General features: G+C 40.7%; 1 protein-coding gene across 7 annotated transcripts in view; it reads right to left on the bottom strand.

Moving 5' to 3' along the window:
- The window catches only part of KIAA1210 (KIAA1210 ortholog), a 59651-nt gene extending 43969 nt beyond the window's left edge, over positions 1-15682 (bottom strand). For 2 of the 7 annotated variants that reach the window (XM_062006780.1, XM_062006779.1), the window contains exon 1: positions 1199-1382. In XM_062006780.1, the coding sequence (XP_061862764.1) occupies positions 1199-1260 (62 nt within the window). In that variant the 5' untranslated portion in view covers positions 1261-1382. Of the gene's footprint in view, positions 1-1198; positions 1383-7999; positions 8135-8394; positions 8504-15416; positions 15434-15632 lie in introns of those variants that run through there. The other 5 variants (XM_062006782.1, XM_062006784.1, XM_062006781.1 and 2 more) reach the window with 5 other exon arrangements.
- Between the last annotated feature and the right edge of the window lie 542 nt (positions 15683-16224).

Below are 16224 nucleotides of genomic sequence, written 5' to 3'. Positions count from 1 at the left end.
TAGTATAAACCAAACGATGTGAAATTACTTTTTTTTGTCAATTCAAGTACCAGTCCTCCTGCCTTGACCAGGACTCACTCTTAGACTTTTTGGTAGTTCTGCTTGTACCTTCCCCCTTTAACCAAGGCAGAATTACTTTCCAAATACCAATTCTCTCTCACAGACACTATTACAAATTTCAAAGGAGAAAAAGAGTCAATATGGGATGGAATTGCTATGTGGAATCCAACAGGAATTGTATGCCTTTGAAAAAGCACCTTTCCACCAGAGTAATGTGAGACCAACTGTTGGTATGAGTGATACAACCTTTGGGAGAAGGAAAAGGCAAAACAGTGACTTGCCAGCTTTATTTCTGAACTATTTTTTTCCCTCTGCTAACCAGGATTTACTCATATGTTTAACTATCAGCATTCACATCTTAATCCTCAAGATACAACTTTGCCTGCCTATCACTGTGCATTTTCACTTTCTGTAATCCCATACTGTATGCAAGAATAGAGCCCTCTACAGTCTGCTGATGCAAAACATCAAAAAACTGCTCAGTTTTTGCAGCAGAAAATTTTGTTCCACTCCATAGCAGGGAGACTGTCAAAGGAAAAAGACAATGTATCTTCACGGTGGTTTAAAGCCCAAATTCTAACATGCATTGTCCCATTCATTTCTCCCTTTATAGTCTGTTCCATGAGAATATGTCAGTGAAGCAATAAAATAAAAATATTTTTAATAGAACCAAATCTCTCAACAGGGAGTGATTACAGAAACAAACCTCAGGCTGCTTATATAAAAACTGAGCACATCAAGTTCTCAAAGAGCATTTACTGCCAGATTTCTACCTGAACATTTTTAAGAGGCAATGTATTTCTCATTTTTATGTGTTAATATACAAACAGTATAGCTAATCAATGAGAGGATATTTTTTTCTCTTACTATAACTAGACAGGAAAAGGTTCTTAGTTCGTTTTTTCAATGTTTCACGTTTATACCTTTGAAGGAAAACACACATCACCACTTTTCACCAATTTGGTATTTCAGCTAGGACTGATTTTTTTGCACTTCTGTACTCAGAATGATACTTCAGTATAAAGGCATAAGCATTTTGTTCAGTGCTGCTGCTGAAATAAAACAAAGAATTTCAAAGTACTCTCTAGACTCAGCTCACTTTGGAAAGGTGGAGGGGAGGGCTCAGCGTGGCACTTACTTTTTACTTTTCAGGCAACCGTAGAATCCAGCCATGGTCCTTCCCGGGAGACGTGTGTGCATTTAATTCATCCTTGTGTGGGGATGCCAGCACAGGGATTCTGCAGCTCTGTATCCTTCTCACCAAGTACCCCCCCACACACACAAGAAAGCCAGCATGCCGATGCAATTACTAGCCAGATAAAGTTCCTGATCTGAGGCCCTCAGACTCTGCTGAACTGGGTCCAAGGAGGGCTGTGCTTGTTCCATAAATGGTTATGAATTGTTAACTCCCCCTTTTCCTGTCTCCTTCCAGCTCTTGGTAAGCACAGCATCCTAAGTGTAAAATACCATATGGCATTTGATTCTCTCTCCCTGTGGGACTAATGAGAGGCTTGGTTGTAATTAGGATGTGAAGAAGCCCTGAGGAGATTAATCGTTATTGTTATTTTTCAGACAGAGAAAGGCCATGGAAAATACTTGCGACATCTTTGAAATAACCACTAAAAACTGTAGTCATTCTCTAGCACATATGGGGTGCACAGGACCTTCCAGAACAGGCAACATCCCATCTTGCTTTAAATTACAATATATTCTGCACATTAACAGAAGAAAAATACATCCCTGCAATTTTGGAAAATCAAGCAAAAAGCTCTGGAGTTTAAAGTAACCAGCACACCCATAGCAGAAATGCCCTGGTGATGCCTTCTGACAAGACACTAACAGTTGTTACTCATTACCACAACTAAGGAGGCTCTCCCTGGGTACGGAAGAAGGAAAACAGTTATGGTTTAATGCTGGAAAACATAAACCTCAAGGCGTTTCATTCACAGAAGCGACCCAAGCCCTGGGGACAACATAACTGCACACATTTCTGACATTACATTGCATTAAATTAATATGGAAGTGAATCTGCATCATGGCTGTTAATGACCTCTGTTGAGGTAAATGCAGGGAAATGAGGCAAGACATTGCATGTGCTGTCTGCACACAACCAGAGAGTACCAGCAGCTCGTACAAAGTGTAAGCCTGTTCCTGGAGTCACATGGCTTGGTAAGAATCTCAGCTCTTAATTCTAAAAAACACTTGCATATTTAAACATAGAAAGGTCCCAACTCCCGTTATTGCAAAGGAAAGATTTACACTCACTCCTAAAAGATCAGAAGAGAATGATATTTATTTGTATTTCTCAGTTAGCATGTAATCTTTGAATAATTGTGTCTGGCAAGCTAGTAATGAGTATTATATGAGTATTTCTATTTGAATTCTCTTGAAGGTGTTGAGTTGCAAGACCAGATCTAAGGTGAAGCAGTCCCTCTGGGCTAGGAAAAAGTATTTTAGCACTTTTCCCATGAGAGACATGAAGTTTGAGAAATGCACCTCTGTTGAAGAGTCCCATAACTGACTCAGCTACAGCAGTTCCATAACTTTGGAACTTTGCAGAACTTTGAAACATATGAACAGATAACTCCATTTCTCTATTTTCTATAAAGCCCCCTATACAAAGTAAGGCCATGACTTAAATAATAAATGGCAAGTGCAAGGGCCACCAAATCATATTCTAGTCTAGTTTCCCACTTAGCAGCAAATAGAAAGCCTCTACAGCCAGCTTCGATGCCATGCACAGAACTGCAAATCAAATCTGACCTCAAGCAGAAAATCTTTCTCTCTCCTGGGAAGAGATAGAGGCAAAAATACAGTAACATCACTTGAAGTTTTACTCAAATGAGTTTTATTGTTATCCTGAATTAGTCATGACAATTTCATGTTGCCTAATCCTAACAGAAAAAGGTCAGCATTAGTCTCCAGCTGTCAAAGAAAGTCCATAGGAAAAAAAACGTCAAAATCAAGGTTCCAGTTATTGGGTAACAACCACCAAGAAGGAATTCCTGGAGATTACTGGAGAAATGTACAAAACCTTGGACATAGCAACACATCTGAAATCTGCCTGATATTTAGTTTAGAAGATGCTGCCAATGGAAACATTGCTAGTAAGAAATTAAAGAGACTTCATGAGAAATTCACACTTGTATGTGAAGATCTTTCTTTTGTAGAAAGATCAAATAGCCTTTCAGTGGGAAGGCTCAATCCCTAAAGCCAGTAGAAGGGTGTAAATCTGATGGCTTTGGAAGAATTTCATCACTTTAACTGGTGTAGAAAATGACCAACAAGCTTGAAAAGATCAGATTTTTTGCTAACATGAAGCAGATTCCCTGTCTCCTAACCTCCTCACTTGTTTTGCCTTCAGAATACGTTTCCTTTCATTATTCTTTTTTCTTTCATGTATTTTTGTCTTGAAGTTACTTATTTGAAGATGTAAATCTTCATCTGGTGGTTTCCATTTAGGTCGAACATAGTCCCACTCCCAGGAACTGGCAGTTTAGCAACACACAATGAACCATCTAGAAACCCCCTTACTTTCCAAGAAGCACGTACAAGTAAACAGTCATTAAAAATAATTACCCCCACCTCAGGATTTAATCCATTTTGATTCTCTATCTTCGTATCAGTCTCCAAGCCATTTTATGGTAGCATTTATTATTCACTGCTCTGATTGACACACTGAGCTTTTTGGGTACAGACCTGAGATCTCAGATGTTGATAAACATCATGGCTCTATGCCCTCAGGTAAATCAGTGTCAGGAAGCAGTTGTGTACTGTACCCCAGGTCTGACAGCCAAACAGTCTCCACTGACATCAGCTCTTCATTCAGCAAGTGCTAAAGCAAATGGGCTGCTCTACTGCCAGTTAATAAATATGTTTTCAGCTTAGAAAGTAGATGAACATCAAATAACCACAGAATATAGTCTTTGGCAAAGCAAAGACAGTTTTTTAAAGATAGGGAAGACAGCAAGTTTAAACACCTGCAAGTTGAATCAGATCTGGATTTCATCTAAAGTTTGTGGCTTGGCTTGATTGAAATAGCCCAGTGTAGGCCCACATTTATTTGAAAATTATGGCCTTCGTTGACTTCTTCAAACTCATTGCCACTGCTTCCCTCAACAGCCCAAGATTTCATCATCTCCCTGTGATCATCACACATCAAACCCACCTCACTTCATCTTCTGAGTCTGCAGGCAGAACAAGCTGCCCAGGTGGCAAGCTGCCCTCCCACCGTGGTAGCCACAGCAATAAGAGGTAGCAGCAGAGCTCCCAGTGCCCAGTAAACTTCCCACCAAGTTTCTTAATTTCTCCAAAGGGAATGAGGGAGACAAGCCCGAGCAAGGCCCAGCAACCCAATCATTGAGAAATGCTTACACCAACATATAGCTCCTAAAATCAGCTAGTTATTTGTTTCACAGATCTGTGTGACTGAAAACAAAAAAAGGCCTCTTCAACCTAAGTAGCCAACAGCAGCTTGTAATCCAATGAGGGAAACACAAATTGAGCTAAAAAACACTGGTATGTTTCCACAGTCACTTCCTACATGCGTACACATGTACACAGGGTACATGCCAGCAGCCTGACACCAGAGGTGAGACGAACTGCACACCACCAGCAATTCAAAATATGTTTTGTGTCTGACATCTACTACTTTCTCACAGCTTCTTGCAACCAGATGTCTGAAGGCTTCCCCTGTCCTTGCCTGCCTGTTCTCAGATAGTGAACACTTGACCACCAAATGTCCATCCAAAGCTGGTTTGTGTGCAACAAGGACACATGCACAGTGCAAAGCTGCAGGGATGGACCACATGTCACAGAGTCAGGAAATCCCATGATGCACAAACTGTATTTAAACATGGAGGTTTGAGTTATATTTTTTAAATTTATTTTCAGAAAGAGATCAAAATGTCATGTGAATTTTTCACCCAATAAATTTAGGGATGGGAGTAGAAATCCTATGGCAAACTGATAGACTGCAGCATTTCAGACTTCCTGTATATGTTGTTCTCTCTAAATTGACTTCTTGTTAATAAGGCAGACTTTGGTCTCTCATTTTTAGACTTTAGCCTCTACCAAAATCCAGTCTACTTCCCTCTCTCCTAGAATGCAAGACTGCATTTTTCTGGTAAGTTTTGTTTGCAGCTCCTCTATCACCATGATGGGTTGAGCTACCATATATTGATCTATATGCACTTGGATTTTATATAATGAACATTCTGGGTATTTCTTACATGTATGCTGCATTTGTACCCCTGGCAACATTTTGCACTTTCAGTCAATTTGCCGCTCTCCACTTCTCCCAGCTACTGTCAGCCTGAGCACCAGGTGCCATCCTGCACCCTGTAATGCAGTTGAAGCTATGCAGCTGCACAGACCCTCCCCTCCTCCTAGGGTAGGGCTGCACACCCTCAAATAACTGACATTTTCTATACATTTGTTTGGAAAAGTAACCCTGTCAGTGTCTAGACATCAAATGAGGTATTTGGGCAAATCCATCAGTATACACATCTAGCTTCCAGCTTTCATGTCTTCACCTATCAGCAATGAAGCCTAGGTTAACTGAGAACTCTCAGACAAGTTTTTATGCCGCACTTGATCTTGCCCAAGTACTTATAAAACTGTGCTGTTCCAGCTGAAATGCATGTAAAGCACTGCTTCTACTATAACCTGGAATAAACCCTGCATGGAAACCAAAACATAACATTGCAAGTCATCCTTTTCATAGCACAATTCTCTGTGCATTTGGCACGTGGATTGTTTACCTGTGTGCTACCATAAATGTAATGCTCAGAGAACATGTTCCTGAGGTAGAAATGGATTCAGCTTTCTCACAAGTGAGCTTCCCAGGATGGCAAATGGGTCTGGCTTGGAAATTTTCAGTGAAAAATGTTCAGTACTAAAGACACAACTAAACATGCATCACTGTTAAAAGCTTCAGTATCAGAGCTTTACACAAACAGAGCTGGAATCGCACACAGTACTCTGCAGAAAACAAAGTGCAGATAAGAGGATTTCTGTCTTGCAGAGTTTATACATCCATCTGTGATTAATATTAGAAGGAAAATGAGGGTCAAAGACTATCTCTGAAACTGAAAGTAGTGTGTGGAGTTAGAGGCCTCTATGCAATATATCAGCTTTTTCTCCATGCATATAAGCCTGAAGAATTTGCCATGATACTTGTTCTGGAGTCTAGTTACTGTTATGTGGCTCTAATGATGTCTATTTTTACTCTTTGTACAACGTGTGGGATTTGGTGCATTGTTGTTGTTGTTTTACCCTGTTAGAGGACTTCCTGCAATCTCCTTCAATAAAAAGACTTTTTCAAAGAAAGTAGCAAATACATATAATCTCTTTAATTCCAGTGTTTGGTAATTCTGAATCTGAATGGCTTCTTGGAGTTTACCATAAACAGACTGTCTTCACCTCTGAGGAAGGAGTGAAGATAAACTTCAGTATGGGGTATGCAGTGCATTACTGAATTCTGAAATGTGGCCAAAAAGACACTGGGATGCTAAATCTGTCCTTGTGTCCCCACAGTCAAATGTGAACATTTCCTGGATTATCTGGAGATGAAGGTCAGGCCATGTGTCATTCAAAAGGCAATTTCCCCTAGTTTTGCAACAGGATCACAGATGTAACCTCAGACTTCAGTGCTGGAAAATATCAATTGCCAAAAAAACGATACAGATAAAGAGATATGAGTATTTGTTTATCATTTTACAAATCTACAAGGATTTATTTGCATATACATGTCATTTATATATAAAGAAAGTAACAGCATCCCTGTATACATAGACAATATTTCGATGATGTGCTGTCTCTCATGTATCTGCTTTTTTAATACAAGACTGTAAATCTAAAATGTAAGATTTTAATGAGTCTGAATGAAAAGTAGATTATTTTTGACACAGTGGAAGAGCTTGGCATTTCCTGTGAAAATAGTAGCACAGTCAATATTTTATATACTGGAAAACTGTGGTTCTTTTGTCTAAGGGAGAGCTAGTGCAGAAGCTGAACAAGGGAGCTCTATTTCTACATGTTCTGACTTAAGAAAATACCATGTTAAAAAATACTAAGTTCCAACAACACAAGTTTTCCTTCTCACTGTCCAGCCAGGCACCAATACACAGACCATCTGGAAAGAAATGTGAGAACACAGTATGTAGCTACAGGCACATGGACCAGTGCCTAGTCTAGATGTCAAACATCAGAGGTAAACAGTTACTGAGTCTAAATAAATTTCCTGAGATTATGTGAATAATGAATTGAGTTTTCTACACCCCGTTCTTCCCAAATTCCCCTCCAGGGAGAGATCCAGTCAATGTCCTTGCAACACTCTCGACAAGCTCCCTTGGAGATAAATCATATCAACATTGCCAATAATATTTATGCTGTGAATAGCAATCAAGTTTAATGACTTCCCATGTGTATTAGTTTTGCACTAACGTAGGCCCACCTCTTCAACAGAATTACTCCTGATTTGTTTGTACAGGTATAAGCAAGAGGAGAACGAGGGACTCACACATCTGGAATAATATTCCTAAAACCATCAACATCCTGAATTTCATCTGCAGCTGAAATACAAATTCAAAAGTGAAGGTCATCTCCAAAACCATCTCGTCTGAAGCAATAATACGGGAAATCACGGAAGCACAGCTCTGGGGAAAAGGCTGTCTGAATCCAGTGCCTGCAAACACAAGGCTAGAGATAAAGTGACCATTAACCTTCAGAGAAGGGCAGTGAGGTCCCAGAATGTCCTGCCTGCAGGCTTTATTGCTCCAAGTAGAAATGAATAGAAAAATAAAAGTCAAAATTGCACATTCATTTAACTCAAACTATTACACAACGGCAACATCATACTTTCATCTGTATAAAGGCACAAATACATCACCGGGTTTATTCCACAAACTGCAATGAGTAATAAGAAATTTGTTCTTACCACTTGATATCTGCAAGATAAATAACAAGCACCAGACCTGTGTTCCCCTGCAGAGAATATAGTATTACTCCATACTGCAGATGCAGCTGGGAGAACTGACTATTCCAGAATCCATAAAATGCAACTGAACCCAAAGTTCCTGGTGCCTGGAACTGTGTTTGAGAGTCTTTTTCCCAACCTCCCTTGCTCAATAAGGACAGCCAGAGAGATCCTACAAGAATAGGCACCCTATAAATATCCAAGATAACTTCAGTTCACTGGCCAGCTTCAGCCGTGGGAACTCTTACAGGATCACTGGCATCAAAATGTTGAGTTAAATTAGAAATCAGCGATTGCACTACATGATTTGGCCCAGCCCATTCAGAGTTTTAAAATCATCATATAATAAAAAATACCTCATACGGAGCCTGTTTCACCAGACCAGACCCATAGCAGAGCAGAGTCCTTACATGGCATCCCAATGCATTGCTCAGATTCAAGTCCTGGGAATTTTTAAATATTCCAGTGTGTTCCCAATTGTCTCTTAAATATGCTGGAGCTGTTCCCACCATAATGGGAAGGGAAAATAGCTAATAAATATCCAGAGACAGGAAACAAGCTAATTGCAAAAGAATTTTACCTAAAACTGTTGAATAAACTACAGTTCTGTGTCACTAAGTCACATAATCATGTGCTTTAAACTGGATCTCTATTTGGTCCTTCTCATTTCTGACAGTGCAGTCACAGAGCTTGGCATACACTTATGTAAAGAACCAAGCTGATGGGTCTATCTATCAGCCCAGAATCATCTGTATCTGAAAAAGCTCCAGTTAAGAGTCATGACAAACTTAAGTCCATTGCCTTCATGTCGTTCTGTTTCATCAGAGAGATTAGGGGATACCTACAACTTTCCCAGGATAAATGCCACTCTCATCCTCACCACTCCAGCCCCTATTGCTAGCCTTTAAACAGAACATATTAGAGATCCACTGACATTGGTTTCAGGTATTCCTTCCATCTAGGTAGTTTCCATATAGTGAAATACCAGCCAATGCTGTAAGTCCAAACAGGAAGAAGAGTAGTTGTCATCATTGGCCATGTAGCTGAAAAGACGCCTTCCCCTTCTACAGGTTTTATCAGTATGTCTGCAAAAACACAAACTCAGATCCTCTCATGAAACAGCTCCTTTGGCTATAACACAGGACCTAACATAACTGATACTGTCTAGCACGATACTGAGTCCTCAAGGCGTTTATATTAGCTAGAGATGAGGAGTGTGAAGTCTAAAGATGAGCTGTGCTGATTCTGCACTCAAAGAACTCCTTTTGGTCATGCAAATACTAAGCAAGTCCTCCATCTACTGAGGACTATTTATACATAATGAGTCTATGACTAGGCAATATTTAAAGGCAACTAAATGTTGAGGTACATTGCAAGATGGATTTGCACTGCTTTCCTGAATACAAAATACTATTGTAATATTTTTCTCACTGTCGATGAGATTTAATATTTCACAAAGGCAACTGCAACCAAATACAAATGCTAAACACTAATAAGACTTCTGGATTTTTTTCTACTTTGTGCAAAGTTTATTCAACATGAATTCATATGTAATTGCTAAATATAATGGGATGTTAGTAAAAAACATCCAAAGGAAATGCCATTGAATGCTGCAGAATAACCACTGGTCATCAGTAAAAAAGGTATTAATGATGATGTGATCAAGCTTTTACTTTGATTAGAATTAGTTACAAAACCAGCTAGTATGTTATCTCTGAAGAGTTCTACACACAGTAGAAATGCAACACTCCTTTCACCAGAATAAAAACCTGTTCAAAATCTGAAATATTTATCCTTTGGAGGAATGAGGGCACATGATTGTGCTGGTGCTGATGCTGTAGTAGAATAAAATCTAAATAACACACTCTGACTGTTTTCATCCCTCTTGTAACTGCAGAATGAGGAGCACTTGGCCATAGTTTGAGGGGCAGCAGAGCCCAAGAAATAAGATCACTAGAATCAGAGCATGTAAATTGCTTGTTTTCCTTTTTTCCTCTAGACCAGTCCACAAAAGTTGTGGTATTGTTTATAACATAGTTACTTCAGACTCATCACAGTAATAATGGCTTGTTTGCTCTATTTCTTTCCCTCTTTCCTCTGTTCAATGTGATTTTACACTGCTTCTCATGAAAAAAAGATAAAACCTTTTGCATAGCATAGAATCTTGACAAATCAAAGGAAGAACTTCTTAGATAAATGATAGTTTTTCCTTGACTCAGACTTCTTGCTTTAGGATGATTTATTGTAAGGACCTTAATATTTGAATGTGTCTTCTTGTAAAATAACATACCTTTTTTTAGTTATTGCAGAACCTACAGCTTTAGGAGTTTAACTGTCATTAAATCTCTTCAATCAGCACAGTAGCAACAAAGTGATAATGTATAAAAGACATATCAAAAAAGAATTTTTAAAAACCTGCTTAAAGTGCATGCTGGTAGTTAACAGCAGGTGTATAAACAGTCTAATGCCCTGCTCACTGTATTGCACTTTAGCTCTTAAGAGCACACAAACATATTGCATTGTGGGTTTGAAATGTGCTCTGACATCTCTTTAAAGGACAAAAATCTTCAAAAATTTAAAGCTTTATGCAACTGTAAATAAGGTCTTTCTTAACATGCCTACAAAGAAAGAACAAAGGATTATGGAAAGAACTTTATTAGTATTGTACACAAGGCAATTCTGAAATGGTATCTCCAGCTGAGTTTACTCTCCTAATGCACAGGAGATTTTCTATGCCCTATTCTCTATAACAATGTGTGGATATTACCCTTTTTTAAACTAAGATTTAAAGCGTCAATTATGTAAATCCACAAGCTCTGTACAAGGTGTTAAATGATTTGCTGGCAGACTCACATATAGCAACAAAATCAAGCAAGTTCATACACACCGCTCGCTTGTAGCATGCTCCCAGGTAATTACACCATGGGTCTATCATTTAAATTTATAGAGAAACTCTTAGACCATTTCTCAATTGTTAAGTAAACCACACAGCCTACCTCTGCTGCTTTCTTTTCCTCACCCTTTCACTTCCTCTACTGAAATAATTAAATGTATCATCTAGAAAAACAAGGTAAATTCAGGACAACTCAGAAATCCTGACACCACTTTGAAAGAAAATAGGACGAGAGAATGCATCTTCTCTAAACCTTCCCCCCAGTGCTTAGGAATACATGAAGTTTTTTGAACCACAGGGATAAAATTTATCCTGACATTGTTAGAAAAAGACTTAGACCTCTGCTACCTGGCTGCAGTCACGTGCAAGTCAGCCACAGGCCTGGGAAAAAGACACTGGTTTGCCAGATACCATGATGCAGGGTAAGAAAAAGAGCCCTAGAGCACATGGTAAAGGCTGCAGCTCCGACTCTCCCAAGCTAGGAATCTTTAAACAAACTTTTTTAAAAGGAAGAAAAAAAAAAAGAGAGGAAAAAAAATGTTGGCACTCAAAAGAGCACAGATTGGCAAAGAACCAGCCAGAGTACAGCAGCATTAACCCCTTATGCGCTCACAGGTGTCCTTCCCCCATAACCTAGTGGAATACAGAAACAGTCTTCTAAAGTGTAAACTGGAAGAAAGTACACACTGGATTGCAAGCTACTGTAATATTTTCTGGCAAATTACAGCAAAGGTATTTAACAGACTTCCATGAATGATTTCAGTCTTTTCTTACTAGTAAATACAAGGTAAATTTAAGAAATGCATGTTCAGCAGAAAGAAGAAAGCACTGGAACTGTAGCTGAAAAGCCAAAGAATGGAGGTGAAAGCAGGACAGGCTGTGAAACTCCTTGACATACCATTTTGCTGAGGTTGACTCTAGAGAGGGCGTCAAAATTGTAAGCAAAATGAGTATGTGCACTAACCTTAATTTTACCCCACAGGCTTTTGTGCAACAGTTTAAAAAGAAGCTGTGAAATAAGATCCTCATTACTTCCTACAGTTTTAAGAGCTTAGAGTAATGCAGACACCTCAAATTCAGCATTCCTGAGTCAGCAAATCTATGTGATAGCTTCAACAAGTGGGTATATTGGAAATAATATTTGATGCTTTCTTCCTTTTCAGTTTCTGAATCATTGAAGTTCCTGCTTTCAAGCTCTGTTTCCAAGTATGTATTTTGGCAGTTTTGCCCGGTTTTGGTCAGTCAGAATGTTCAGAGTCTTGCATGATCGCTGGGCTGTGCAGGCTCTGACGTGATGAGATCTCAGGAGATTTATGAGGGGAACTGCAGTACTCAGTAGGAGTGTGGAAGGAATCATAGTTAAAACAATCCTTGTTAATAACATCAGCTGCAAATCTCAGAGGCTGCTGCTCAACGAAGAGTTGGTTTCAAGTTCTAACCTGTAGCACTCTTTCCATTGTACATATAAGCTGTCAACCAAAGATATGGAGATAAACGTCTCCAGATGGAGAGAAAGCTACTTAGCTTTATGCTTAAACTACACAATACATTGAACTTAAACAGATGGAAGAATTGGCATAGAAACTTATCTAAGGGAATGATGAGGGGACAGGACTGCATTTCCACTAAAACCAGTGTCAAATAACAAAATCTCATGCAACATGTTTGAATTCATTTAGAAGAAACTGATGAAACTCAAACGGCATCTAGGCTTGTGGCATTGACATTCCTTTGCAAAGCTATTTTAAACTTCAAGAGGATGTATATGTATCTGTGTTTGCATGACTCAACATGATGCTGGTGGCATTCCAATAAATTCCAGCGACCAATTCTTAAGTTTGGGACACATCCAGAGCTCATTAAAACCAATTACAGTCTTTCCACTGAATTCAATTCATCCTATTGTAGCCCAGGCTTGCAGTCTGATGTGCAACAAGGACTACAGTCACATTGCTTTGTCCCCTGTTTGACTTATGCACAGATTGATGGTTATGTTACATAACTAAAGATATTGAGACCAACCACGCCATGTATGCTGCCCACAGTACAGACATAAGGATTACTGAAAATAGCCAGGGGGGAAAAAAATAAAATCAGCTCCCCAGATTGCTAAAACAAAGTGTATTTTCTTTTCATTTATAGGGAGTTCAAAGATATAAATAAAGAGACGTGAATGAGCCTCTAACACACTTAAACATATCAGGTACTGTAAGCATTCTGGTCAAAGTTAGAGTGGATTTTAGCAGAGATTAAGCAGTAATGATTAAAGATGTGTCTGTTGTTAATAAATGTATTAGACTCCCACCCACATATGCAAAGTATTGTTCATCAAGTGCCCACACACTGTTCACAGTTCACAGCTGTTCAAAACTGAGCAACATTTTAGCCTTTCTATTAATACTTACACATGATCGCAGTGTTTGCACTTGGAGCTAGTGTTTTCTGGTGAGATATTCTAAGTAACCATTGATCTCTCAATAAATGTATTTATAATATCAATAAATGTGCCTGTTTTAAGCAGGTCTTTGGACCAAGTACAATTTCTCATTTTTTCTTTGACTGCACAGAGCTGTGCATTTGTCTGCAGCAAATTTTCTGACTGGTAAATTAAGACACGTTTCAAGTGGAGACTTATATCAACTTTGAAACAGTAGTCAATGCCAGTAAAACTCCTCAAGTTGTAAAACTTAACTTTTGCTGCTTAAGTCTGCACTTACTGGGAAGGCTAAAAAGAAGTCTAAAAGGGGATCTACTTCCCAAATGTCTGAATACAGCAAAAAAATTTGTGCTGTGGGTTCCAAAAGACAAAGAGTTTTGATTCTGCAAATCAGCACTGGGCACATCTCCATCTTTGTGGTCAGAGGAATCTGTGGCATTTCATTTTCAGAAAACTTCCACCAAATCTTTGATGAAAACACAAGCAAACAGCTTGAGAAGAAAAGTTTTCCAACTCAAGATGATCTTAAAAAATTGAGGAGTTTACTTTTGGCTCACATAACAGCCAAATGACTTGGTTTTGCAGAGTAGAAAAAGCATTTACATAATCATATAAATCTATATATACACTAAACTTGAGTCAGTCATAAGGTCCAAGGTATAAAGAAGTGTTTTTGCACTTATAATGTATAAGAACCAAGCTAACTTTAAATTTTGCAGATATGGACTCAAATTCTCTGTTGGACTGGACAGCTCTGGAATCCTTGTAAACCTCACACCTCCCCTGTACAGGGCTGCATTTTGTTGTGACTATGTAGGAGCTTAATCTGGAGAAGTGGAACTGTGTTGATCTTGTGATAAGTCATCTACTGACATTCGTTAGAAACAGACGAGCAATTTCACCAAGTGAATGTAACTTTTCAGGTGCAATATTCTTCTGGAATTGGCCTGAAGCACTAGCAATGTACTGATCTGTACACTACGTGGCTAGAAGTCCAAACTATAAACAATCAACCAAACGGTGTGTAAAGTAATTCCATGCCCATGAGTCACTGGAATAATTTTTCATTGTATCTGTTTTATAACAGCAAGACAAATATGCATTTGTGGAGTCCTAATTATAATTTATAATATTGTTTGAGAGAAAAAGCAATAGAAAACTCATGTTCTCAAAACTAACATTATATAAGGTAATGCAAACAAACTTGCCTTTCTGTTTGAAAGGTTTCCAACAGCATACTTCAAGCTAGCTGGAGCCTCCTTCAGTTTCCACCAAATATCAAAAAGACAACACAAGGCAGCCGGCTCAGAATATGTGTCCTAGGCCACCTCTTTGCAATTCTCCATCTGTTACACTAGGTCTGAAATTAACAAAACCCCAAACAAATCTGCATCAGACAAGCCCTAATGATTCTGTGGGTCTAGGCAGAGAAGTCCACTCAACAGAGGGATCTCTGTAGGATGTGGTGCACAATGGCCGGAAGGGGAAAGGGACATTTTGAATGACATTTCCAAGAAGGTGGTTGGACTAGACTGTGGAAAAGACTGGAGTTGGTTCACTGGGGTTCTTGGATACTCTGTGCCTGCAGCTTGTTACCTTGACAAAAGCACTTGCCCTTATGTGAGCTAAACTATGGACTGCATCAGCAAAACAATGAAAGAAGTTCCAGGGAGAACGTCTTTTCACTCTACTACAGGTTATGGATGCAATCTGCTCCCTTTACAAGACCCTACTACTTCTGTCACCACTGCACAACCGTTCTGAGATCGCACGGACTTTACCAGTCCTCCAACGCCAGTGTTAAGACTTCACACCTGGGAGACTGTTAGCAACAGTACTAACGATGCCAGAGACAAAATGGGGTCCAGCTTGTACTAATAACCATGTCAGCAATAGCCAAGCACAGTTTAAAAACTTGGTTTAGGGCATAAAGTGTGGAGATGTGAAGGACTGAAGTGTGCAGGTTAAGGATGACAATTTAGCCCGATAGCCCTCTACTCGCAGGAGTAAGGTGCCGTTAGCCAACGGTCGTTGAAGAAAGGACTTACACAATGAGTGCGTGACAGAAAGCTCACGCCGCTCGCGTACGCCACAAACCACCCGTCCGCGTTATGCCCTTACTGCCCAGCATCGAGGGGCTCGCCTCTGCAAAGCCCGACCCGCGGAGCTGCCGCCGGCCCCGCCTCCGCGAGCCAGGAGCCGCCCGCGCCGGGGCCGCGCACCCCCCGGTTACTGCCGGCCCGCGCCCCGGCCCCGCCACTCACCGGCCGCCGCCCGAGCGCCCGGCGCCGCTCCGCACCCGCCGCCCCGGGGCGGCCCCGCCGCGCGCCCCGCCCACAAGGGCACCGAGTCCCGTGCAGCGGGGCCGGGCCCCGCCTCCCCCGCGCCGTGTGCGTGCGGGGAGCCGACCCTCGTGGGAGCGAGCACGGGGAAACGGCGCGGGCCGCCGCGACCCTCGGCACCACCGCGCCGGGGCTGCCCGTCGGGGCTGGGCCGCACCGCCGCTGCCACAGAGCTGCGCCTGGCCTGGGAACCACGTTCGGTGAAATGGATGGGTTTGACATTGCAGGAATTTTGTTTCTTTCTCCTGGCTTTGCGGGCAGAGGTCTGTGCCATCTCCATGGCTTCCTGGGCTTCCCCGTTGCTTTGGTGCCCGCGGAATCTCACAGACTCAGCCCGGGATGCCTGTCACAATTGGGCTGTGTCAGGCGAGCCTACAGAGTGAGGGTGGTGGGCAGTCGTCTGGCCTAGCTCCTGGGACACAGCTGCTGGGGAAGACATGAAGTTTGACCCAAGACATTCAGCACATTGCTTGGAGGACCTGAGGCACAGTGCGAGGCACCTTCCCAGTGTACA

This window comes from Colius striatus, chromosome 13, assembly GCF_028858725.1.
Source record: "Colius striatus isolate bColStr4 chromosome 13, bColStr4.1.hap1, whole genome shotgun sequence".
Classification (NCBI taxonomy): Eukaryota; Metazoa; Chordata; class Aves; order Coliiformes; family Coliidae; genus Colius; species Colius striatus.
This window is presented reverse-complemented; position numbering and strand designations above follow the sequence as displayed.